This window comes from Nothoprocta perdicaria, unplaced genomic scaffold (assembly GCF_003342845.1).
Source record: "Nothoprocta perdicaria isolate Ctin4 unplaced genomic scaffold, notPer1 scaffold_283, whole genome shotgun sequence".
Lineage (NCBI taxonomy): Eukaryota > Metazoa > Chordata > Aves > Tinamiformes > Tinamidae > Nothoprocta > Nothoprocta perdicaria.
In genome coordinates, this window is record NW_020455514.1 from 375,970 (window position 1) to 401,043 (window position 25,074).

General features: G+C 48.5%; 3 protein-coding genes across 3 annotated transcripts in view; 2 read left to right on the plus strand and 1 right to left on the minus strand.

Annotated features, from left to right (window-relative positions):
* The first annotated feature begins 205 nt into the window (after positions 1-205).
* LRRC3C (leucine rich repeat containing 3C) lies at positions 206-1,001 on the plus strand. The gene has a single exon (XM_026041395.1). It carries the CDS (start codon positions 206-208, stop codon positions 968-970), a length of 765 nt encoding a protein of 254 aa, XP_025897180.1. The 3' UTR covers positions 971-1,001.
* A 4,180-nt stretch (positions 1,002-5,181) lies between these two features.
* ZPBP2 (zona pellucida binding protein 2) lies at positions 5,182-10,992 on the minus strand. Its single transcript, XM_026041396.1, has 8 exons — positions 10,911-10,992; positions 10,274-10,351; positions 9,302-9,427; positions 8,579-8,740; positions 7,670-7,888; positions 6,873-6,958; positions 6,147-6,324; positions 5,182-5,680 (listed from the first exon to the last, which is right to left on the minus strand). Exons 1-8 carry the CDS (start codon positions 10,990-10,992, stop codon positions 5,583-5,585), a joined length of 1,029 nt encoding a protein of 342 aa, XP_025897181.1. The 3' UTR covers positions 5,182-5,582.
* Positions 10,993-13,321: 2,329 nt separating this feature from the next.
* The window catches only part of IKZF3 (IKAROS family zinc finger 3), a 28,715-nt gene continuing 16,962 nt past the window's right edge, over positions 13,322-25,074 (plus strand). The window contains exons 1-4 of the mRNA XM_026041426.1: positions 13,322-13,368; positions 14,561-14,641; positions 19,633-19,686; positions 20,153-20,263. Coding sequence (XP_025897211.1) covers positions 19,647-19,686; positions 20,153-20,263 — 151 coding nt within the window. The 5' untranslated portion in view covers positions 13,322-13,368; positions 14,561-14,641; positions 19,633-19,646. The remainder of the gene's footprint in view (positions 13,369-14,560; positions 14,642-19,632; positions 19,687-20,152; positions 20,264-25,074) is intronic.

Here is a 25,074-nt window from a genome sequence, read left to right on the forward strand (position 1 = left end):
GGGAAGGGCTGGTTTACATGGAGCCAGTTTACGCGAGCGGAGGCGTCCCGGGCAGCCGCTCGCTGCGGGGTGCTGTGGCTCTCCTACCGGCTCTGGAGTAGCCTCCCGGTGAGCTTGGTGCTCGCCAGGGCCCACTGCTCCTGCACGCTCACGCTCACCCTCGCTGTCCCGCCGCAGGGTGCGCCGAGCATGCGGACGCGGCGCCATGGGCGAGCAGCTGCTGCCAGCGTGGCTGCTGCTGCCCGGCCTCCTGCTTGCGGCCTCCGGCGTGCGCACGGCCACCGCCTTCCCGCCTGGCTGCTACCCTGCCGAGGAGGGCGGCCTCAAGACGTTCCGCTGCAGCCACGCGCGCCTCACCGAGGTCCCTAAGGACATTCCCAACGACACCCACAAGCTCTATCTGGACTCCAACCGCATCCCCTTCCTGCCCCGCGATGCCTTCCGGGACCTGCCGCTCCTGCTGGAGCTCGACCTGTCGCACAACAGCATCGCGGGCATCGAGAGCGGCGCTTTCCGTGGCCTGGCCGACCACCTGCGCTCCCTGGACTTGTCTTCCAACAGGCTCGTGTCGCTCAGCAAGGAGGCTGTCGGCCACCTGAAGGCCAAGGTCAACCTCTCCGACAACCCCTGGCTCTGCGACTGCCGCCTGCAGGAGCTGATCCGCGCCGTGGCCCTGGCCGCTGGCTCGGCGGGTGGCATCGTGTGCGAGGCCGCCGCGCTCGAGGAGCATGTGGGCAAGGCCTTCCTGCAGGTCATCGCACACACGGACTTCTGCAACGCCTACAAGAGGACCACGGACATCGCCATGCTGGTCACCATGTTCGGCTGGTTCGCCATGGTGATCTCCTACCTGGTCTACTACGTGCGGCAGAACCAGGAGGACGCGCGGCGGCACCTCGAGTACCTCAAGTCGCTGCCCAGCAAGCAGCGGCGCTCGGAGGAGTCGTCCACCGTCAGCACGGTGGTGTGAGCGCCGGCACGGGGCTGTGCTGGCTGCTGCCGTGTGGAGCCATCGGGAGGAGCATCAGAGCTGGGAGAGCGTCGGAGGGGGCCCAGCCTGCACAGACACACGTCATTTTAACCCGTTTTCTTTCTTTTGCGGAAGTCCCTCGGGGCATTAAGGAGATGGGTGCTGGAGGCCACCCTGGCCACGGTGCTGTGGCTCCGGGCTCAGTGGGCAGGAGCACTGCAGGATTGTGGCGCGTGGAGGGAGCGGGCAGGAAAGTAGTGACACGCGGAACAGGGAAGGAATGTGTGCGGGAAGCGTGGGGGATAGCAGCCCCCGCCGCCGGGGGCACCGACCGCTCACTGTGCCCGGGCTGCCGGCAGCCGAGACCCAACTGCCTTAACCCCCAGAGCACCAACCAAAGCAGCCCCGGTACCGCCAGGCACCTGTGCAGTCCCCAGCGGGGCCAGGCGGCTGGGGGGCCTGTGGCGCCTCGCGCCCCTCCACAAGTGCCTGCTCTGCGGCCACGGCCCCGGAGCTCCACGCCGCACAGCCCACCAGCACCTGCCCTCACGCTGCCTCCAAGGGACCTTTTATGTTCTTTGTACAACAATAAAGGCGCCTTTTACTTGGGGTCCGCGTGGTGCTGGTGCGTGGGGACGCGGCACCCTGGGGTGCTGCACGTAAGGGGTGACTGAAGGACGTGGCCCCTGGATCTGCTCCGGGGCCAACGCTGCGGGAAAGGGGATCCGCTGTGGTAACCTGAGCAGCGCGGGCGCTGCCGGTGCCGTGCCGGCTCGCTGCCCGCCTTGGGTCACTGCGTGGCGTCTCCCGCTGCCACGGCACCCACGGAAGGGACCCGGAGCAGCGGGACGGGGAGGCAGCCCCACTGCCCAGCCCCATTGCCAGCACAGCGGGCGAAACATGCGGCCTAATGCAGTGCGACAGTAAGGCGTATGTGGCATTGACCCATCTGCTGCCCGGCCACGCACCTGGGCTCTGGAGCAGATGGTGGCCCCGTGAGCAGCTGGGCGGCCTAGGGGCGTGCAGGGCCCGCAGCCACCCCGCTGCCACCCCCGGCCCCGCTGGTGCCACCCCGTGGGCTGCAGCGCTGGCCCCCATGGTGCCCTGGGGACGGGAGCAGAGCCGGGCGCACGTGCGGGCCTGGCTGGGTGCCCGCGCGGGCTGGTGCCGCATGCGAGCTCTGCACGGCGGTGCCTTGAAGGGACGGCCAAGGAAATCCCCGCCCGCCGGCGCACAGAACCGGCTCCGCGGCCCCAGACCCTGTCCTGGCCTCCCAAATTATTCGATTTGGAAGGGGGAAGGAAGGATATCGAATTGTTTAATTTCCACAATTATAAAAATATTTATAAATAATTAGGACTGATGGCAGCAATTACCCTGTGATTAACGCTGGGCTACACTTCGATTATGCGGGCTTATTTATTTATTTTCACCACAAAAAAAAAGGGGGGGGGGAGGGGGAATCCATTTGCAGCAGCGTTGCTGCCAGTAACGAATCCCGCTCATTCGCTGCCTGCGGAGGACTCGTTAATCCCACAGTGAGTGGAGGAGGCTGCAAAACGCGGCCGCTGGAATTCTGCGCCCGGAGACATAGCGCTGGGGAGAGCAGAGCGAAGGGCCCGGTGCCCCGCGTCGCTGCCGGCTGCTCCTCGTGCCGCCGATGCGGGCACCCGCTCTCGTTTCCCCCACGGTTTTGTGTTTAAAGAAGAGATTGTGCCTATTAATAAGAGTATTAATAATGAGGTCAGGGAGCCGTGGAGCCTCCTGGACTTCGGGAAGAGCCGCGCGTGGGGACATCTCTATCCACCCGGGCTGTGGATGGGTTGAATCCCACCTCCCAGATGGGATTTAGGGGCTAGGAAGCAGCTCTGCCTCTTTATATTTATGTATTTCCGTTTCAGTTCAGCAGAGCACTTGAAAACACGCTTAATTTTATATAAACGCTCGGGCCCATCGAGGACGGTGCTGCTGGGGCTGCTGTGTCCGAGCACTGAGCGTTTGGAGCTGGCTCCAGGCTCCGCAGAGGAAACGATCCCCTTGCCACACGGAGCCCGGCCGTGTCCGAGAGTGCCCAGCAGCGGCAGCCCTAACACCCACTGTCCCAGCGCTGCCTCCTGGGGGTCCTGACCCACTCCAGGACCCTGGAAAGAGCAGCCAAGTGGCACCGTTGGCTCCTGGCCTGCAAAAAGCTTCTCCGTGGGGTGCTGGGAGTCGCAACCTGGAGTCCTTTGGAAATGCCCCATGTGTAACCCCAGGTCTCAGCCCCTCCTGGGAACAGGCTCGAGGGCAGGTGTGATGAGTTGCCCAGGAGGCACCAATCACCCTCTTCCTCCTCCTCCTCCTTCTTCTCCTCCTCCTTGCAGAGCCCTGTTACTTAAAACCTGCTGGAAGTGCCTCTGTTTCCTGGTGTGTTGTGGGGAGCTGCCACGTGTGGCTCTGCTGTCCTGGGGACCAGCATGACCCCTCCAGCTCAGCCGGAGCGGGATGATCCTGCGTGGCGGCCGCTTCCTGGCCGCAGCGGCTCCACGGTGAGTACTTGAACATGTGGTTGTGAAGTGTTTCTATTCTGGCGTGTTCCAGGCTGGGAAAATCCAGCGCTGCCAGTAAAACAATGGGCTGCCGTGTCCAGCTGGCTGCTGCACCGGGCTGTGTGGATGTGGCTGGAGAAGTTTGTGCTGCTGGGAGCTGCTTGGGAGGATGAGGTGTCACAGGAGCAGGGAATGGGCCTGCGGTTTAAGCTTCAAATCTGGCATTTGTGAGAACTTGTGAGTAGAAGCTCAGGCTGGATAAAGAGCATTTGTGCGCCAGGAAGGTCAGGGCAGACCCGTTTCACACGAGGCTGTTTGTGCTGGGACAACATCGAAGCATTTAACCTATTCTTCAATTTCTTAAGGCTCTTTGGAAAAAAAAATCAGTGCATTAAATGCATCTGCAACCTTTTCTTTCTTGAGCATTGACAGAGAAGAAATGAGAAGCAGATAAATGTCCCTTTGTGACTTGGTAGCCATTACATTTAATATCTACTTGCTACTCTACTTTCCTCCCTGTCGAACTTGCGCATGTGGTTGTGTTCTGTGAGCTATTCTCCTGTGAAATAGGCCAAGAAATGCATGGAGCAGTCACAGGGTGCCCTTCTGTTTAATCTGCACAAGCCTGGTCAGTGCTCAGAATGGCCAGTTGGCAGCTGAGATAATCAGCCCCCAGGCAGTTTAAATGCTCTTGTTACAGTGCATTTTATTCGTCAGTATTTAATAAGTAATGAATATGGAAAGCTCGGAGCGCGGTCTGTGCCCGTGCCGTCTCCTGCTGTGTTCCTGTCAGCTTAGATAAGTTAAAGTGGGTAGAATCGGGTTGGTTTTTGGATGACTGTCCACCGAGGAAGAGCTAGATGCCAGTGATTTGATAGAGGTGATCTTTTTTTTTTTTTTTTTTTTGCTTGACTCGATGGTATATGGACTATTCCTTGTGGAAAGCCAGGGATGGCTCTGAGGGTGCTGGTCTCGGTGCCCCCCGTGTGCCCACGCAGGGGCTGTGGGAGAGGACGAGGGTGCCTCATGCACCTTCTAGTATGGCTAAGGCAAGAGAGCTGCCTGCAGAGATCTGAAATCTGCCGCTGTGCTCCGCGGAGAACGTCTCTGGTGTCTTGGTGCTTGGGCAGCTCCTTTCTCGATTTCTTACTGATCGAGCAGATTTGTTGGGAGCTTCAATCTCTGCTCGCACAGCCAGAGCTCCTGCAGAACGATGCCAGGAGCCGCCACCGTGCAGCCGTGGACGGGAGCAGATGTGGCAGTGCGGCCCCTCTCCTCCTTCCTCCCTGTCGCTGTCGCTTCCCCACTGGAAGCAGCAGCTGCTGAGCGCGCTGCGGAGGCTGCATCCGTCGCTCCTGCGGCCTTTGAGCCAGGCTTCGGTATCAAACCTGTCTCCCGGGGACCCGCTCGGGCTCTAAAACTTTGCTTTTGCGCTGCTCCCGGGCCATCCTCATCCTCAGCAGAGCTCCCACTGCTGGCGGCAGCTGGAGGGCTCCGGGCAGACGTCCCGGCGCTTCGTCCAGGGGATCGTCCAGCTTTGCACAGCGCAGGCTGCAACATTTCAGACAGGATTTGTTTTGTCAAAAATAGGCAAAAACAAAGGGAAGTGCAACTAATATTTTATTCTTAAGTTATGAAGATTAAATACTTCCAACTGGCAAGAGCAGCTTCTAGCAGGTAATATTAATATATAATTTATGTCATTATGATCCGCAGTTCACTACGACTATCTCTTATTGTCCCCTGAGCTGTTTATAACTCCTCAATGTGAAGCCAGAGTGCACAGCTGGGGCTTGCTTGGTGTCACCACAGAGAACCAGGCTTTTTTTTTGCTAAAAACCACATGGCCGACATCGTAATTTTCTTGATATCCTCTTCCTTGTGTTGATTTTGAACACTCTGTACCTGTTTTTATAATCTGAGAGGTTCCTGATTACCAAAACTGTAGGATTTTGAGTGATGGGCTCTGGCTATTGTTGAGCAGTGAGTGCAGGTTTCCCCAATGGTAACTAGAAAGAAAAGGAACATGACGACAAAGCTTTCACAACTCCTCTTCACTTTCCAATTTTATTTTTCTAAGTTCGTTAGCAAGATTTTGCTCCATACTGTTTGATTTGAGTTCTTACACAAGTTCGGCAGGTCACTTCATTGTTAGGACTGTATGTTCCAGGGTCACAAACCACTGCAAACAAAACACATTTACAGTATTTTTGTCAGCTTCCCGTTACCTTGGACAGGAACCACGACCATCGGACAAGGCTACGCAGCTACAGCTGTTCTGGACCTCTACCGAGGATGCCTTTCCCTCACTAACTCTGAATCCAGAACTAGGTCCTGTCAAGCACATCTGTGAAAATCACACAGACGCTTTCAGGGCAGCATCATTACGATTTTTATTTGCCCTTAATTGTCAATACTACTGCTGAGAAATTACCTCAAAAAGATATTTCACTGCTTTCACTTAATCTATTTTGAAGCAGAGTTATGTTTCCTAATGCCCTAAGAAAGGTTTCTGCAGTTTGAATGGCTTTCCAAAAGACAAATAGAAATACAGTTATGTGTGAAAGGGCTATTTAAAAGGTATTCCTTAGGGGGAGCTGTGCTCAGGGCCAGTATCCAAACCGTAAATTAATGGATCTTATATTTACCACAGCAACTAGCGCAGTCGTTGTGGGTGATATCGTTTTTCCCAAAGCCTGGTCGGCAGCTGTCAATGCGAGTAACTTCAAAGCTGTGATCCACATAGTGTATTGTAGGCAGAGCTTGAAAGTCATGCTTCAAAGCATATGTCTGTTTATTAAAAAACTCTTCAATACGGTCTCTTGCCTAGAATTTAGAAACATAAGAAGAAGAAAAAGATAATCAAGAAAAAATTACAATCTGGCTATCAGCAAGTACTTTATATTTCTAACCTGCCACCTTAACTGGAGTCTTCCCTTGGCTTCAGAGGACCTGGAATCAGACCTGCTATTGCAGTGTGGTGGCACATGCACGTTAAGAAGCTAGAGATTTAAAGATCAACCTCAGCAGATTTATTTTAAACTGTTTTCCATTTACCAAATCACAATGCAAATATCTAGTTTATAAGATTTGAAGTACAATATACTAATATACTAATCTTATCAAAATCTTACTACTTTATGAAGTAAATATGAAAAAAGATTAAGTCTTTCTCTTATTCTTCAACAAAATTTTGCTTCAACTTTTAAAAACAATTTTCCATCTTTGGTCAAATTACTAGAAATCCATAAACCATCATTTACAATGCTATTCATTCCAGAAAAACTTGGGCAAGCTGAATTGAGTCAAATCTGTAGCTGCTAAAGTAGAAATTCATCTTTAATGTGCAGAGAAGACAAAGGAGCTGCTACAACCTCTTGAACTCTCTTGTTTGTTTCATCTTCACAGTCATAAGGAAGGTGGTTGCAAACTTCTTCCCATCCTGGTGCAAAAGGGTTTACTGGGGGAGAGAAAAGAAGATGTTCATGTATGTACTTTGAAAAATACATTACAATGAATGTATCTGTAACTTGTATCTTCAGGCTAACCCTGGAAAACACTGGCAATCTCTTGGCGTGTGATGAGAATATAGACGGGAGAAAATGTGGCCAAAACACAAAGAGTTTCCTTTCCTCGGCGACACAGTCGCTTTAAATTAGGGCAGCCATCAGGGTTGTCTTAACCTGTTTTGTGCGGTGGAACAGCCTCCCTGCTATTACCATAAGGGAGCTGCGAAGCTTTTGCTTTTAATCTCTGCCCAATTTCCTAGAATCAAGTAAAACCACAGAGGTCAGGCTCATTAAAAATACTGTCAACTTGGATAAGAAAGGGTTTTTTCATTAAAATAAGGAAAAATGACTATGACCTTTTTCCTTTTGTGATTGCAATGGTGAAGAATCATGACACGTGCTCTCAATTACCTTCTTTCCACAATTCTTCCGAACTCTACACCTTAAAGTAACACGTTGTATTTCTTAACCTTAGGAACTATTACAAGCTCAACATATAAACTGCATTTTAGCTCCATCTGTGGGCTGCTAAGAAAAAATACAGGGAGACCAAAAAAGGGAAACAACTTTGGAAGGTATATGTCACTAATATAACTTCAGATGCTTACACAATTCCTTCATTTTAAAAATGAACGGATTCCTCCTGAACTTATGTCTGTTACCTTGAAATGTAATAAACAGCTCATGCAGGAGGCTCTGTTTTGGTATCTTGACTGAATGGCACTTATACGATGGCTCTATGACATGACACGCCAGATCAGAGAGTATATTATCCAGGATTCTCTTCAGTTCCTCAAAGAACTTGTTGTTAGCTACTAGTTTGCATTCCTTGGTAGTGAAGCGAACAGATATCTTGTATGTATAGTCGGGTTCCCTGTATGCTTGAAAGAAGATTTGTGAATGAGTACAGCAAGATAATCACAACATCTTACACGGCATCTTATCTCTACATCCTAAATGTACTCTGCATCCTAAATATAAGCCTTTATTTAGAAGTAAGCAAGTCCTGAGGCTCTGCTCCCAAGTATTAAGAAAATGACAAATACTAAAACAAAGGAACTAACAAGACCATTTTAGAGTCTGTAAGCTTAGTTACTAAAATGTCCTGGAATTATGAAAAAAAAAAATCCATGCAATTTTAGTTTGAGAGTGAATGTTTTGAAATGGCTAAAACAAAAGGAATCATTTTCTTTCTACTCATTTTTTTGTGGTGTTTTTGGTGGGTAAGGAAGTGATATTCATGAACCACCATTTCTAATGGGCAGGACTCAAACACAGTGTGTTTCTGTGGTGCCTCCTCTGAAAGGAGGCTGCTCAGACCTGAGATTCCTCTGCTAGTCTTGAGTATCACAGGAATTATTGTAGTTCACCTTGGTCTTGTAGAGGACAGGAATTATCTCATTCTTGAGGTTGCCATGAGTTCTCTGCAGGTGTTAATTGGACAGAATACTTCTCTCTGGGATGGTGTTAACTAATTCTGTTATCAAAACTTCAGATAAACACGCACTCCGTAACGCCATCAGGCTACGGAAGCTGCGTGCATCAGTTCATGAGTAGACTGGTGATCTTACCATAGACCATGAATTTGTACGCTTCAGACACCTCCGTCTCGTCCTGTGCATCGGTTTCAATGATCTTGTGAGAAAGAGTGCAAGTGTACGCTCCAGACATGGACTCCTTAAAACGCTTCACCATCAGCTTTCCTGTTGCTGTAAGATTCACATATGTTTGCCCTAGAACAGAAATGGGAAATAGTTAATTACTGGAAATATTTGGGTTCTGATGCTCTACTTTAGAACGTAAAGATGAGATTGTTCTTTTGTTTACAACAAAATCCTGATTCATATTGGACTGAAACATCTTATAATTAATGAACTCTAGGACTTATTACAAGTTTCTTTTTATACTGAGCATTTGAAAATTTAGAGGGAGAAAGAAAACAGTCTCAGTGTCAGAGCTTTAGGGGAAAAACTGACAAGGGACCGTGTGACTCTTGGGACCCACCAGCTGGGTTGATGTAGGATGGCATCAACAGAAACAAAGGAAAATACATGATCTCACACACAAATCTATTTGGCCTTTTGTGGTTGACTCATTTTCCCTTGTAAATAGTTGAGAAACGGTTTCTGCTTTCTGTCTCAGCACATTTTCCTGGTTCCCAACCCCTCCCTCCACACGCTCAGGGCTGTTTCTATGTATGTGAGGTTTCTATAAAAACTTCCTATGGGTGACTGGAAAAAATGGCTAAGGTAGGAAGAGTGAAGACTAGTTGTACTCAGGACAAAGTAACTAACCTTGTAAGTTTTTTCCATCTGGACCAATCCACAGATAGGTGGGATCTATTATTTCTTCTTGAGAAAGGCCTAAATCCATACACACGAGGAATGGGCTATTTGTAAATACTTTAACATAGACACTCACTGAAATACAAGAGAATAAGGTAAAAGACCTGCCCTGTCTATCTGGAGTTAAATTATCAAAATACTTGCTTCAAAGCTGTACTTAAGCTTATACTTTCTAAAGCTCCAACATGGAAAATGAAGTCAGGATTATGTGGGTTTCTGGTGCATCCTTGCTCTTACGGAACTGTCCGTGCTGTGGCTGGTGCTGATGGGGGGCAGAAGGACCCTCAGGTCTCGAGAGCATCAACCAGCCTCGGAGCCTGCAGCTCAGCTGCTCCCTGGGGTACCACATGCTCCCAGTGCTTGAAGAAGCTCCACAGCAGGGATGTTTTTCTAAAGCCATCACCTCCTTTACTCTATACGGTTACAATCATATTCTGGAGGCCTTAGCACCATATTTAGCTAAGTGAGGTTGCATTAAGAATTGCCATTAGGCGTAAATTGCCCCTTGCTGCTCTTCAATTTATTATTCTTGAAGGAGAGATTAACAATTTAGGATACAATATTTCTAGCGCGAGGTACTTAACATTGCTTCAGAAGCAATGTTTGCTCACCTAAGTCTATTCATATAAATTTAACAATGAAATGTGATAGTAAGCTGCTTGTGGAGTGAAAATGATGTACGAAGTCAGCTAACTGGTAGACAAAAATGGAATAAAATAAGAGAACTACATGTTTACCTGCTTTATCTGAAATGAGCTTTCTCTAGCTGATCCCTTACATTCTTGTACATGATTATGGCTAAAAAGGGCCTGCTATAACAGATACTGCATCATCTCCACATGTAGCATTATTTACATGATTATCACTGTGCTTTCTAAACTTGTAAAATTAAAGGCATTTTTTTAAAAAAAGCCATTTTACCTTCTCGCTTGATGTTGCCATAAATATGATTCTTTTTAAATACATCAGCAGAATATTCTTTCTCAGTTACAGCTCTCTCTGCAGAGAAAAGGGATCACAGAGTCACAAAGAAGCCGAGCGGCGTGCGCGTCTCCTCCCACTTGCCCTTCTCTTAAAAACAGGCTCTCGCAGGGTCTGGATTTAGCAGTTTTTGCTACTTTAATGCCAGGGTTGGAGCATATTGAACAGAGAGATCATGAATCAACAGAAACTTTCTTTCCAAAAAAAAAAAAAAAAAAGGAAAAAAGGGGGGGAATGAAGACATAAAAAAGAAGACAAGTTGCAAAAGCTAAATGGGAAGTAAGGGTCTCTGCAGGGCTCCTGAGGGGACTGTGAAGCAGAGGGGTGTGAGGTGCCTTTATAATTATTATTATTAAACCAAAATAAAGTTTTTTTTTTTTTAAGGAGTCCCGAGGCAGGCATGGGCTGCGGGTGAAGGTCAGGATGCACCAGGGGAACCTGCAGGTGTGAAAATCAACAGAGGCTCCCGCTGCAGGGAGAGCCCCTGCGGCCCCGCCGGCCCGGGGTGACCCGCAGCGGGGACACGGCCCCAAAGCCGGCGTTATTCCCCCCAAAAGCGGCGCCCCCCGCGCCCTACCTGGCGGCGCGGCCGGCGCCGCCGCCAGCAGCGCGGCCAAGGCGAGGAGGCCCCGCGCGGGGAGGCGCCGCGGCGCGGCCATGGCGAGCGGGGCCGCCCGCCCCCGGCAACGGCCGCCGCGCGACGCCAACCGCCCTTCCCGCCCCCGCTAACGGCTCTTCCCGCCCTTTTCCTGAGGCGGCCGCGCGCGGCCCGCGCCGAGGCGGCCCCTTCGCCCGCAAACCCCAGCGCCCCGGGGCTCCCGCGGTGCTTTTCCACGCACCCCACCCGCGCCCGCTCCCTTTGCTTTAAAATTCTTTATTTTTAGGCTTTACCCCCGCCGCAGGTGTTAGGAAAAGGTGGCCCACGGATGCCGGCCGCCCTCCCGTGCGGCCCCCGGCCATAGGAAACACTTCCACGCGGCCCTCGTGGGGTGCCGCTTCCCTCCCTAGCCCGGGAACTGGGCCTTTCCACCCTTTACCGGCTGGAAAGCGCGGGCGGGGAGACGGCGACGTCCCGCCGGCGTCTTGCACGCCGCGAGGTAACGGCGAGCGGCGCAGCCCCACGTGCCGCCCTCTGCCCCAGCTCCTTGGGGGAGAGCTGCTGTCAGCCTGAAAAACCCCGAGACATTCCTGCTGCTCGCTGTGAGGAGAAAACAAGAGCGAAAAATAAGAGCTGGGTATATCCTGCTGGCTCGAAAACAGAGCAGAATGCCACAGTTCTTCACGTACTTTGTGGTTTCGAAGCCAGTTGCGTGTTTTGGAAGGCCTGCTTGCAAAGCTTAAGCTCCCGAAAGTAGAAATATTATTGCTTTTAGAATTCGTGGGTGCAGAAAACAGCCACGAACGTTGGGCTCATGGTGCTGGTGTTTGGGCAGGGTGGCAATGCATGTGCTCGGGATCAGACACCGAGCGAGTGTTGGTGTGTGTGTGAACCACAGCCTTGCACCATGCCGGGGTCCAAAAACGATGTAATGGTATTTGCATTAGCAAATACGGACTTGGCCAGCGTGGGAGTTGTTTTAGTGCTATTTATAAAGGTTTTAATTAGCACTTCCATGTAAAAGTTGTGAAACGATGTTAGGATTTTAAGTTACAGATTTTCCTTAAAGTATACGAAAAAGGATTTTGAAAAAAAGGTCTCAGAGGCATTAAATTATCAAAGGAAACTACTAACAGGTTTTCTCAAGTCTGCTAGTGTTCTGAACGAGTCACCCTCATTTTGTGTCTTCTGTGGGCCCTTGCCTTGCTGAATGCACCGCCTCACCATTGCACTTTTCTCTCTTTGCAGGGGAGCCATATCCCACACTTCGTTAGACCAAGGCACGGTGTCTGCTGGCTGGTTAAGGTGTAAGAAATCGCTCAGAGTCTCATTCTTAATGTCCCCGAGGGGCTCAATAATTTGCAATTAGGACCACCTCAAGGAGGTCCAGCGCTCCGCCGTCTCGAACGTTTTCAGTTTTACTCAAAGTTAACATTTTACGCTTTTACCGTGTAGGCAAAATGATTCAGTTCTTAACGCATCTGCTATAATCTAGTCATATCTCAGTCTGAACATCGTCGGTTCCAAAGGATGTTTATACCCCACTGTAATTTAGCTGTCCTTTCAATATCCAACCTGTTAGTTATGTGAAGTGGCATCTTTGCGAGGAAGCTTGGTGTGCAGTTTTGGATCTGTGTGTGCTTAGGCTCCGCATCTGTGCTGTTAGTCAAATCACTAATATGACAATAATTTCTGTCTGGAAAATAGAATGTTTCTAGTCATCAAGGCAGTAGGTTCCAGAGCTTCCAGTAGGTTCCATGGGAGCCAGAAACCTTTTCCCTTAAATAGGAACATGACTAGTTCGGGAATGGAAATTGTTGTCCAGACTAGCAGAGAAGTGGGCTTATTATTGGTTATTTTTTTTAATATTGCGTTCACAGAATCCTTTTAGATGTGATGGAAAAAGCACTGTAAGGAGCATTCTTTGAGATGGCACAGAAGGTAAGTATAAGAATCGTGTCTCCATGTTGTCTAGTCATTGCACGCTGGATCCATGGGAAAGGACACTCGCTCTAGTCAGCTTTATCTTCCAAATGAAGAGGTAACATCAATATTTAATTTCCCATTTTATTAACATCTAGATTTTTGCAGCTGTGTAAGTCCCGCCGATGTCTGTCGGACCCTTTTTGTGGAACCATCTGCATTCAAGGAGCAAGATGCATTAATTCTCCGTTGGCCTTCGTACCACAGCACATTAATTTTGCAGTTTAAAACCTGTAACTGAGCCGCAAGTCCAAAGAAACACAAGAAACCCAACCCTCTACACCCGATATAGTAATAAGTAAAAAACTAATAAACAGATGCAGAAATAACTCCAAGAATCCAGAAGAACATCTGACTAAAGTCATAATGAAAGCCATCAGTGAGGCTCTCAGATGAAGTATTTTGGTTTTGACTTTCTTCCCTCTGTTTGGCTCATCAGAGTCTCAAGCTACAGGTACAAAATATATGTTGATGTGTGTGCCTGGAACTGACTGTTCTGTACTGATGTTCTCCGCTGATTTGTGGTGATTTGGTATCTAGGCCAACTAGAATCTTTAACCTTTTCTTCGTAAATATCTCTGGGCTTTGGTTTAAAAAAAGTAGCTCTTAACTACCATGTAAAGACCATGTTGGTCTGATATACCTACAACTTCTTAGGGTAGATGGAGCTTTTCTTCAGACTTTTGCATTAGATGTGCAAAAATGATCATTTAACAAGCGACAAAATCTTTTTTTAGTGAAATTTGTCTTCGAATTTAATGAACAATTTTATACATCGATTTTTCTTTAAATAACAAAGATATTTTAAGATTAAGATAAAACCTAGTGTTATCTCAGTCATCTAATTTTAAGGTACCATCTGAGCAGTGTTGCTTATGAGTCAATAATGCCAAGAAAGGAGTGCTCGTGGGACAGCTGAGACTGCAGGCAGAGCCAGGGCGAATGGCACACGAAGGGAAAAGGGGAAGAGCCTCTGCTCTCGTGTGTGCGGGCATCGGGGCACGCTCCTGGGCACCCGTTCAGATAGAGCTCTGCCTTGTAGATAAAAATGAGATGTGCCCGCACAGAATAGTTGTCACCCTGCGAGGCTCCGTCTATGACTAACTATTGTCCTTTGGATGACCTGGAGCAATCATCAGATGTGGCTTTCAGGCAGCGTTTTATGTATTAGCGCTTATTAGGCTTTGATGAAAACCTCCCTAAAGCGCCGAGCGCGGTTCAGGGACCCACGGGTGTCGCTGGCTGCCCCTTCCGAAGGGCCCGTGCGACAGCTGTCCCGCGGGACGCGTGTGCGGTGGGAGAGCCGGGCCGCAGCTTCCCAAGGACGCTCTGGGCACGGAGCCACGTGCCCGTGTGGAGCCCTTGGTGCCGTCGTCCCCTCGGCACCGCGGCTGCCGTTGCCTCTCGGTAGCAGCCCGGGGAGCTGCAGCTCCCAGTGCCACCACTCGGCACCGCGGCCCCCCGTCCCCAAGGCAGCCCCCAAGGAAGTGTCACCCTCAGCTGCGATTCCCCTGGTTGTGCCTCTTTAGGGGCCTCTTAGGGTTCCTTTACAAGGACATGTCATGAAGCCACCTCTGGCGGGGCTTGTTGGGATGTTTTTTTTTCCAAAGAGCAGCATTTCTAGCACTATTTTTTCTCCCCTCCAGCACTCTGCACCAAGGCCAGGCTCAGCCCCGTGCTCGCCCGCCTGCTGCTGCCCTGATGTCACCGTAGGATTTTGGCTGCAGGTAGGGCCTGCTGGGCACCCTGGCAGCAGGGACCTGCCGTGTTGGGGAGCATGACACCAGGGACCCTGGCACTGGGGACTGTGATGTTGGGGACCCATGATTCCAGGGTCTACGATGCCAGGGAGCCTGGCACTGGGGATCAAGACACCAGGGACCATGACAGGAGGGACCCCTGATGCCAAGGAGCCTGACACTGGGGACCCCAGCACTGGAGACTGTGACACCAAGGACCCCAGAACTGGGGACCTCAGCACAGGGAACCATAAAACTGGAGACCCAGCACTGAGGATTGTGACACCAGGGACTCTGGAACTTGGGACCCTGAGGCTGGGGACCCTGGCACCTGGGACCATGACACTGGGCACTGTGACACCAGGGACCCCAGCACTGGGTACCATGACACCAGGGACCCAGCACTGGGGACCCCAGCAATGGGGACCATAGCACTAGGGACTTCAGCACTGGGGACTGTGATGCTGGGGACCCTGGCACTGAGGACTGTGATGCTGGGGACCCTAGCACGTGGGACCATGACACTGGGGACTGTGACACCAGGGACCCCAGCACTGGGGACCCCAGCAATAGGGATCATGCCACTAGGGACCCTGGCACTGAGGACTGTGATGCCGGGGACCCTGATAGTGGGACCGTGACACCGCGTGCCCAGTGGCCTGCGATGGCGAGCACTGCAGCGCCCAGCCCCTGCGCCTCTCGTGTCCCCAGGCGCTACCGGCCGCGGCGCGGGCTCCATCCCGCCCGGGCCGAACCCCTGCACCGGGCCGGGCCCCGGCGCCGCCGCTCATCACCGCCCGGCGCCGCTCTCCGCCCGCCGCGCGCGGCCGGATGCCACGGGGAGAGGCGAGGCCGGCGGCGCCCGCGCTCAGTCCCGCACCCGCCGAGCCGCAGCCTGAGCATGGAAGGTGAGACCCCTGGGCGAGCCCCGCGCTTACACTCGGGGGAACCCGCGCTCTCTTTTCTCTTATTATTTTTAATTTCAGCAGCATCCCAGCGTGCGCGATGAGGCTGCGTCGGAGCCCGCGTTATCTGCGCGCCCGTTGTAGCCCTTACTGAATTAACGGCTGCGCTGGCTCCTGGTGCTCCTGGAAACTGCAGGCGGCTTTCGCCGCTCCCCGCGCGTTAATCCCGGGCTGCGGGAGAAGCAGCTTTTGCAGGGAGGCGAAATTGCTGCAACTTTTAACAAATCCAATAAGAAAAGCTCTGCAGAGCGGCACGCGGGTGTTATGTGGATATAGATTTAGGGCTATTTCTGCTGTTGCCTATGATTTTAACATGGTTTAGGTTGTGCCTTGTCTCACTCAAATGCTTGTTTTACTTTAAGCTGGGCTGAGTTGTCTGTTTTAAAATCATCTCTTTGCTGAAGGATTTTTAAAAAGCTTATTTATATGAAAGTGATTATTTGAATACCCTCTGATTCAATTCAGAGTATAAGAGCTTGAGAGCTGCAAAGAATGTCCTCAAGTGATGGGTCTGACAGCAACCTGGCACTTAAAGTGCAATTAAGTTTTCTTAGCGGATTATGTTGGGATCCTTGTACATGTTTTTTGGGTGGTGAAAGCTCTTTAGGTGTGTCAGAAACTTGCAGTTTAGTCTCAGAAAAATGAGCGTGTTTCTGCCCTTCTGTTTTTTCTTTAGATCATTCCTTTGGCTTCCTATTTCTTGTGCACCTAGAAGTTAATGTGGAAATTATCCTTTGGGCTGTAGCGCTGCATGTGGGGCTTGTGGAGTATCTGAAGTGCAGAAAGGCTTGTGTTTGAGGATGAATTTAAGGGAAAAGGTGGTGTCACTCTGTATCATGTCTGGATACAGCAGCTGTTATATGTCCCTGTCCTCATGTGTCTTGGATAAAGTCATAGTAAAGGGCAAATTTGCCATTGAGGAAGAGGAGCAGGATTTTCTCCTTGATTTTTCAGTGTGAGGAGTGTCTGATTATGGATCGGATAACGGTCCCTGCAGGGGTAGGTGTTGGAGAACGAGCTCCAGTAAGCAGGAATGGGCGAGTTTTCCTGGTCCTGTCTCTGCAGGAGTGGCTGATTTTGGCAAAGATCGCAGCAATCTGAGCACGTGCTGCCCTTTCCACTGTTACAGTCTGGAATATTTCAAGTTGCTAGAAGTTACCCCACTATTCTTACTTGGAGCATCATATCGTACCTTTAGTTACACATTGCTGTGTTTGCACCCCAAACAGCGCGTGTACTTGCATTTAAAGCTATAATGTTTAAAAGGATACGTGCCATATAAGAGTATTAGAGGTGTTTATTTTCAGAGTATTAGAGGTGCTTATATATTAAGCACGGTGTTTATTTCTGAGACATGTATTGGCAGAAAGAGCATCTGAATATCTCTATATTGGAATTTTCACATCTTTTTCTTCAAAATGCACCTTGCACTTCAGAACAAACTGGAATGACCGAAGCAGAGAACAGCTTATAATGCTCCAGCAGCGGTATAACTTACTTGGAAAATGCCCCTTTTTTGGTAAAAATGCAGCTACGCAGCTTTGTTCCTTGTGTTCACTGACCAAACGGCAGAATAAAACATTACTCCAACAGGGTATTCAAATGCCCTGACACTCTAGTGAGCCCTTTGACTATTTCTGTTGCCTTGGCCGCTGGTGAGGAGCGTCGGGTGCCTAAGGAGGGCTTCAAGGCACCTGAATTTTGCTTGTGCTCCATAAGGACCGTCGGGCGGCAGCTTCGGGCGAGCAGCTCCCTCCGTGCTCCCCAGTCAGGGCTCTCTGGAGTGGGGTGCTATGTAAGTGCCTGCCCTTTCTGCGCCTTTCCCAGCGTTTCGTAAAAATCGGGTCTTCTTTCTATAGAAATGGGAATGGGAACTTCCCAGGCATCTCCTTCCAGTGCTTTTAGGTGATAGAGGAGGGTTTGGTATAAAATACTTGGCTAAGAAAAGAGAGCCGAAGTTAAATACTAAGAGACCCCTAAGGTTGTAAGAAGCTTCTTTGGTACCATAAAGAAACCAGGACAGATGAGTGGATATTAGGCATTTAAAAGTGATGTGAAGACTGGGATGTTTGTGGATTGGCAATGTCATTATTCATGTCTTTTTTTGAGGGCTTGTACTGCCCAGGAGCCCATCATGGCTTGGAATTGGTGCTGCTCAACACAACATAAATAAACAGGTGTAGACAAGCTCTGCGTTGGATAGATGTGCATCTGGGAAGCGACTAAAAGCCCTGCTAAGGCATTGCAGGGCTCAAGCAATGCTGTTCTCTAGCAGTTAGGTAGCTCAGAGGTGAAAACCCAATTTACTACCTCGTAATGGTCTTGCTTTGAGTGCTGAAACAGCAGCGGGTGCTGACCCGGGTTGCGGAGGACGCTGCAGCAGTGATGCAGCTGCAGGGGAATGACCCCTGCTAGGCAGAGTCCTGGGCTGGAGGCAGCGCCTCGCAGCCAACGCATAGATCCAGAACTAAACCAAGCGTATCTTAATGGAGAGCAGCATCCAGGGGACCTGAGCTTTTGTTTTTAAGGCCTGACAACCCTTGGAAACACCAGACTCTGATGGAATTAGGAGCCTGCACGTGGGAGATGCCTCCTTTGTGCCGCCTCCTGGAGCTCCCGCTGGTTAACACTGCTTCGTGAGTCGAATGGGACTCTGCACAATACTGTTGCATGCCATTAAGATGGAGCCCAAGTATTTCAGAATGAGCATGGGGTTATCTTGCACAAAGATGAATCATTTGCATAATCACAAGGTGTGTATTTTTAGTATCTATTTATTGAGGTAAAATCAAATCAGTACTAATGAGATTTTTGTTCATTTATCATATAGTGATTGCAATTTCCCGTCCGTATTTGTAACATAATTGATCTGTGTGCTTCTTCGTACCTCATTTTTCCCAGTATATACAATGAAACAAAGGCAGGTTAAAAATCATATCCGTGTTTTAGTACAGACTTAATAAATATTTGAACATGTATTTAACTCCAGCGCTCCATTTATGACACAAGTTAATGTGACCTGCTTGCTTCCAATAAAAGGCACAGTGCAAAACTTCCTTCATGCTGAATGTGCGTGGAAGGATGGGAACTCTGATTTAGTTTTAGGATACACATCCCAAGTGCTAGTGATCATTACCCACCCCTCTGCAGGCAGGAGTTGCACCCTGACGAGTTCAGACCGCTGCTGCATGGCCTGAATCATTAACGTGTTCATCCTTAAATGCGTTTTTTCTTGCTGCTCTTTTCTAATAGCTAGTTAACAGTACTGGGAATCACATACATAATGTAACTCTTAGCCCTATTATCAAAAAATAGAAGATGAGCACTTTTGGGGGACTACAAAACCCGCCGCTTAAACCTTGGTTGGGCAGATCTGCTGTTTTTTTTTTTTTTTTTTCTTTTCTGTGCTTGTTTTTTATTTTGGAGGAGCAGCCCAAGTTCTATTAATGCAGAATTCTTTGGGCAACCTCATGTGATCCTGGGCTTTTTTCACTTATAGTTAATAGAGCTGCAGATTTTGATGCTGCAAGACCACAAAAATGTTCTCCATGAAGCGGTGGTAACGATAGATAATTATAGGGTAAATGTCACTGGTGGTTAGCACCTCATGGCCACTGCGGGGGTATTTCTGTTACGTAACTGTCGGGAATTAGTTTGGCCCTTGGGGCTCTTCTTTATATTACCAGAGGATAACGGAGTTTCTGATGTGTTAACTAAAGAGAAGGGGAAGAAGGAAGCAGGTAGCAGTGACACTCGTAAGAAAACTAACCCTGTGCAGTGAAGTCAGACCTTGAAGACCATTAAGTCCCCTGACAACAAGGGATCAAGTAAAGACTGATCTGGACAGGCCACATCTGCTGCTCTGTTAGATTTGACAATATAAATTCAGGCAGTGGAGCGGGAGGTGGAAATATCTGCAGCTTGTGTTGACTTCACTGATCTGCCCAGCGCTCGGCACTGTTATATCATGAATAGTTTTAATTTTAATTCAGACTGCTCTCCTTTCTCTTGCAGATTCACAGGCAGGTATGGACCTAAGTAACCCCCTGGAGCAGCCCCTGGCTGCAGGTACGGTGCCTCAAGTTTGGTGCTTCTGCTTGAGCCGGATAAGTGTGTGACTCTTCAGCTAGCCCCAAATAAGTGCTTTTTTTTTCTTTTTAAGATTCAATATATTCAGCTTGAGGGGAAAAAAATTGTTTATTTTGCTATCAAAGTGTTCATAAAGTTAAAAAAGAAAAAGATATATAGTGCTTTAAATTTTAAAATTTTAAGTTGATGAGAACATTGTCTTTTTATTTTTTAAGAACAGATGTATCTTTAAATAATGTGTCTCTGTGTAAGAGTTTTTATACATGTTTTAGAGAACTAAGCAAATCTCTTCAGCCAAATCTCAGTCTAATGCATTTCTGGAAAGGTTGTTATGAGCGTTGCGAACAGTATCGGGAGCCTGCAGATACTTTTAGGTAATTGCCTGGAAATGTTATTGGAGCACAAATTGTTAATTGCCATTTTTTTAACAATTTCCCCTTTTCAGAAGGACGGGAGATTTTGAGAGACTGTAATTTGAGCAAATCCCAAGAAATGGAAAGTCTGGATAATGTGGAGGAGATGAAGGAATGCAATGAGTCTAATGAAGAAGCCACAGGTAAAGTGGGGATTAAATGATGAAAATTAGTAGTTACATATTGTCCTCTCTTACGCGACTGATTATGCTAAGTTAATGATCAAAAGCTTATTCGGGATGGTGGCTCCCTTTTGCCTGCATGCCTGTGAGAGGAATAAAGTCTAGAGATAAAAGAGGCAGATCCTGCGCTCTCAGCAGCCTTACAGGGCCTTGGAGTCCAGAGTTCATGCAGATAGAGTGCAAATATGCAGAGCAAGAGGCCTTGAATTTCTTCCTTGATGTAGAAGCTCATAAACTGAAATCACAGCATTAATGAACATTCCTGCCGGGGCGGCGAGCGTGTTCATTAATGCCAGCTCTCAACCACAAGCAGTGAAAAATGCTGCCTGTTAGAGGATGTGGTGTCCGTACCGAGGAAAAGGCATGCAGGGTTCTACCAGGCTGTGTGGCCTCTCAAGTACATCCAGGGAACTGGGCTAGTGTCAAGGCAAATGATGTCTGTGGCTTTGCTGAGTAGCTCTCTGAGGGAGGCTTTGCATATCACATAAATCAAGCAAATCACCATCTCTGTTTTGCTCACCCAGCCAGCTTGGCTTGTTCCCATAATGCGAGGATTTAATTTGGGATTAAAACAACCCATTCAGATTTGGAACGTCTGTATTAAAAACAAGCCCATCTATTTAACAAAGCCCCAAAAGATACAAAAGCTGAGGAAAGTGCTGCACTAGTTAAGCGGGTGCACTGTGCTAAGGGTTAAGTTCATCTCATTGAGATACTGGTGCTGTAGGCACCTAAAACTGAACTAGTATCAGCCCTTTCTAGGCAGTCAATGGGGAGGAACAGCGTGCACTGATCCAGGTGCCTAGTTGGGCTGAACTGCTCCGTGTCTTCAAAGCAGCTGTTGTTCACGAGGATTCCTTCCATTATTAGTGGAGAGTTGCTCAGTGTAGGTGGCTGCATGGTAGAATCTTCACTTGGGCAGATAAATTCCACTCTGCTTACCCTAAAAAGCAAAGTAATGCACGGAAAAGTGGATGCAGAGTCACAGAATACTGGGGTCAGTGAAGCTGTTGGGGTTGCCTCCTGGGCACCCTGGCAGAGTGGGACTGTTGCAATCCTGTCCCTCCCGTTTGTGTTTCTCCACACCCGTGCAGACCCCCAGGCTCCTGCTCTGTTCTCCTTGCCATAGCCACCAGGGGAAGGTGCCCTCCAACGAGCGCCGTTCAGCCCGTCCTATCGCTCGCCCCTTCTCACAGCGCTGCAGCTGTGAGGATGGCTCATGTGGGGCAAGCAGAAGACTATGGTAATATGTTAATTAAAAGCTTGATGGAGAACAACAAAAGCCCCCCCCTTTTTGGCCCGGGGGAGCGGGGCTGCATGCTGCGGTGCACACGGCGTGCGCCTGTGCACAGCCATCAAGTACCCGGCTCCCATGGGGCTTCCTGTATCTAGTCAGAAGAGAGACAAGCAGCGAGACAGATGCCCAGGAAGAGATTTCCATTTCTCTTGTTTCTTTACATGCACCCTTGAGTGGCCAGAGTCACGCCCTGAGTTTTGAAGTTGAGTTTAAAAACGCACTTTCTTCCATGGGAGTCACAGCCAAGTGCAAGTGTTTAATTTTGTCTTCATTCCCTCGTCTGTTGAGGCAGGCGACTTCCTCAGCGTTATGAATGTTAGCTAGCTTTCATGGTTGTGAAATAAAAAGAAATAGAAGCCACACTTGTGGTTTATGGATGCTAATTGCTGCTGCATTTAGGTGTGTGAAAGGGGGCGGTTGAAAGGCTGGAGGGAGACAGGAGAGGCTGACAAGCCCTCGCCTCGGCACTCACTGAGGTTCCAGCGGTGCTGGTAACACACGCACTTATCTGCTCGAAGAGGAAGTGCCGTTTTTTATCAGAATATTACATCTCCCAAGCCCAGATCGAGCCCTGCAGCTCATGGGAGTCAGAGGTTATCTCACAACATCAGCAGTACTTTGCTGCAGAAGTTCACTTGACAGGGGATTTCTGTAAGTGTTAAAACCAGGCGAGGAGCCTGGCGGGCTTAACCGGGGCCGGCGCTGCGCAGCGGGGGCTCTGCATGGGCCGAAAGCTGCGTCTAAACGTCACCCACCAAAGATCCTCCCGCCCAGGTTTCAGCAGGAATGCTGCCGAGCGCGTTTGGTGACAGCAGGGGGACGTCGCCGGGCCACTGCAGCTTGTAAATAATGGACAGCAGGTTGGATGGTCCCCGTGCACCCAGGCTCCGAGGGCTCAGAGGTGTGGAGACTCGGCTGGTCTGGCTGCCTGGAGGTAGTTAGGAAAGCGCAGTTGTTTCCGTGTTCTGCTTAGCCCCTCGTGGTTAGCAGGAGGATAGGACAGTTTGAGACATGTGCCTGTTGGTGTCAGCTAACAGAACAGGACCAAGTTCACAAGGGGAATGGGGACATGGCATTCAAGAGATTAAAAACTTCATAACTTTTTAAAGAACTTTTACCCTTGTTCTGCGATGCGTAACTCACTTTCCTGCAAAAGAATTCCCTGGAATAAAAGGAGGGAGAAATACTTTTTCCATTGGCATCAAATTAAAATTAAAAAAAAAAAAAAGAAAGGAAATCCAAACAGTCACAGAAACGCCCCCTTCGCCACGTGGGAGAGAACTCGGCATTTGGTCCAAATGTGACTAAAGGAACAGAGCGGGTGGATGAGCCTTCATAGAAGGGCAGGCAGAAAATAACAACTAGGTCTCTAAATAGAGAGTATTTAGTTCTCAAATATTTTTCTTAGTTAAGTAAAATGAATGCATTTAATTTTGAGGATTATAGTGTTTTCACTTTTAAGCAACATCTTAAAAAGCTCCCAAGTTCTTGGCCTCGGTTTACGAGGGTTAACGTTCCACTGTTGTTTGTGATGAACAGGTTTTCCATTTTTTTTTTCATTTGGTTCAATACTTTCTCCTCACTCCACATTTGTTTTCTCCTGTGAAAGGCAGGACAAGAGGTTATCCAGCTCTAACGGAGGCTTTGGGAAAACAGATTCAGGAAGGCGAAATAAAGCTGCTCTTTCCCCTTCTCCGATGTGGAGCCCGTTTGAAAGAGCAGAGATGATGATGCCTGAGCGGTCACATTAATAATAGCTCCCTTGATATAACTAATGAAGGCGCTTATCAGCCTTTATCATGTGGCCTTTTTCAGTCTGACTGTTAGGTCCAGATGTTCTCCGCCGAACTAGTTGAAGTCTGATTTAACGGTTGTGACTGTGTCGGGCGTTCTGGACTTCAGGAATTGTAATTTTCAAAGTGTTTTCTCTGATTGATGCCATTTTAACTGTAACAGAGGAGAACTCGCACAGGTCTGGAGAGCGGCTAAGCATTAAGTACTTAGAATTAAGCATCAGCTTAATATTTTAAGAGAAAACCCTAAAAATGCTCGATTGTTATTGGAAGACAAACAGTGTAGACAGAAAGCTACAGCTATCAGCTATTCAGATAATGGAATTGCAGCTCTATATAGGAAGGCAGCTCTTTATAGGAAAAGCAAAGCCTGTCCACCTTTGATTAAAATGCTTCAAGAAGCAGCTGGTTTAAATTCAAGTTTTCTAACTCACATTACTTTGGAGCACATTATGTATGATTTTTGGGGGTAATTAATTTTATAGCAACATAAATTATATTCCCTTTCGATGACAGAAAGACAGAGGTCTTCATGAGATAGAAGATGCGTATCCAAATGCTCAGGACCCAGCGCCTGCCTTTTTTGCTGTTCTCAGTGGCATTTCAATGTGGTTCGTCTCTATTTTTGTTTTCAAGTAACAATAAAAACAAGGGGACTAATTATCGTAGTGCGTGCATCCCACAAAGGGGAATTATGAGTTTCTCTCCTATTTTTAGAAGTGAAATCTTCCCCAGGTGCACAGTGCCCTGGCTCAGGCAGGAATTACCCTTCAACTACGTGTTAGGCAGGGCCTAAACAAAATAGATATTTGGTTCTGTAGAACATGGATACGCACCAAGAGTCCTGAGAGGCTGAAAATACTGAAAGGGACAGAGATAAGAATAAAATAGAAGTTAGAGCTGATATTTGGAGGCTGCTTCTTCCTTCCTTAGCAATCATGAGCTCATAACATCTCTGCCATTGTCACAAACTGATCTTGTCACTGGAACCAGTGGTAAAAAAAAAAAAAAAAAAAAAAACAAGACTTGATAGGCTGAGAAGTCCTGAATCCCTTTTTTCTTTTTCTTTTCTTTTGATATGTGCAGTGATGTTAGAATGGTAAAGAGAAAAGTTGCTCTGCCTGTTACTGTGTTGCTTTTGGGAAAAAAAAGGTGACCTTTTTTTTTTAACTTTTGCAGTTTATGGCTGCATTTAAAAAAAAAAAAAAAAAAAAGCACTTTTTTTTTTCCAAAAAGCCTTTTTTAAGCTGACTTTGGTGAAGGAATTGCACGTTCTGTGAGGGCCACAGCTAGCAGTCTACGTTCCCGCCTTTCTCCCTTGTGTTGCTATTTCTGGGGATGGTTTGTGGCGATAATCTGTGATGATTCATCCATTAATACCTGCCAAGCACAGGTAGTCGCACAAATTCTTCAGCACCCACAAACAGGAGCCTCCCTTCTCCTTCTTCCATAGTCTGAGCATCTGAATCCTATTAACAGCTGTCAAAACCTGGTAAACCATTTATCTGCTCTCACAATTTGTTCAATTGGATGCTTAGCAAGTGGCATACAAGGAAAGCTCTTCTTTTTTCCTTTATTTTTCCCTTTAGTCTGGTTGAACATCTGCAGCATTCGGGGCTCATTATCTCTGAACTGGCATAGCAAATCAGCAGCATCATTAAAATGCCCCAGCAAGATGATTA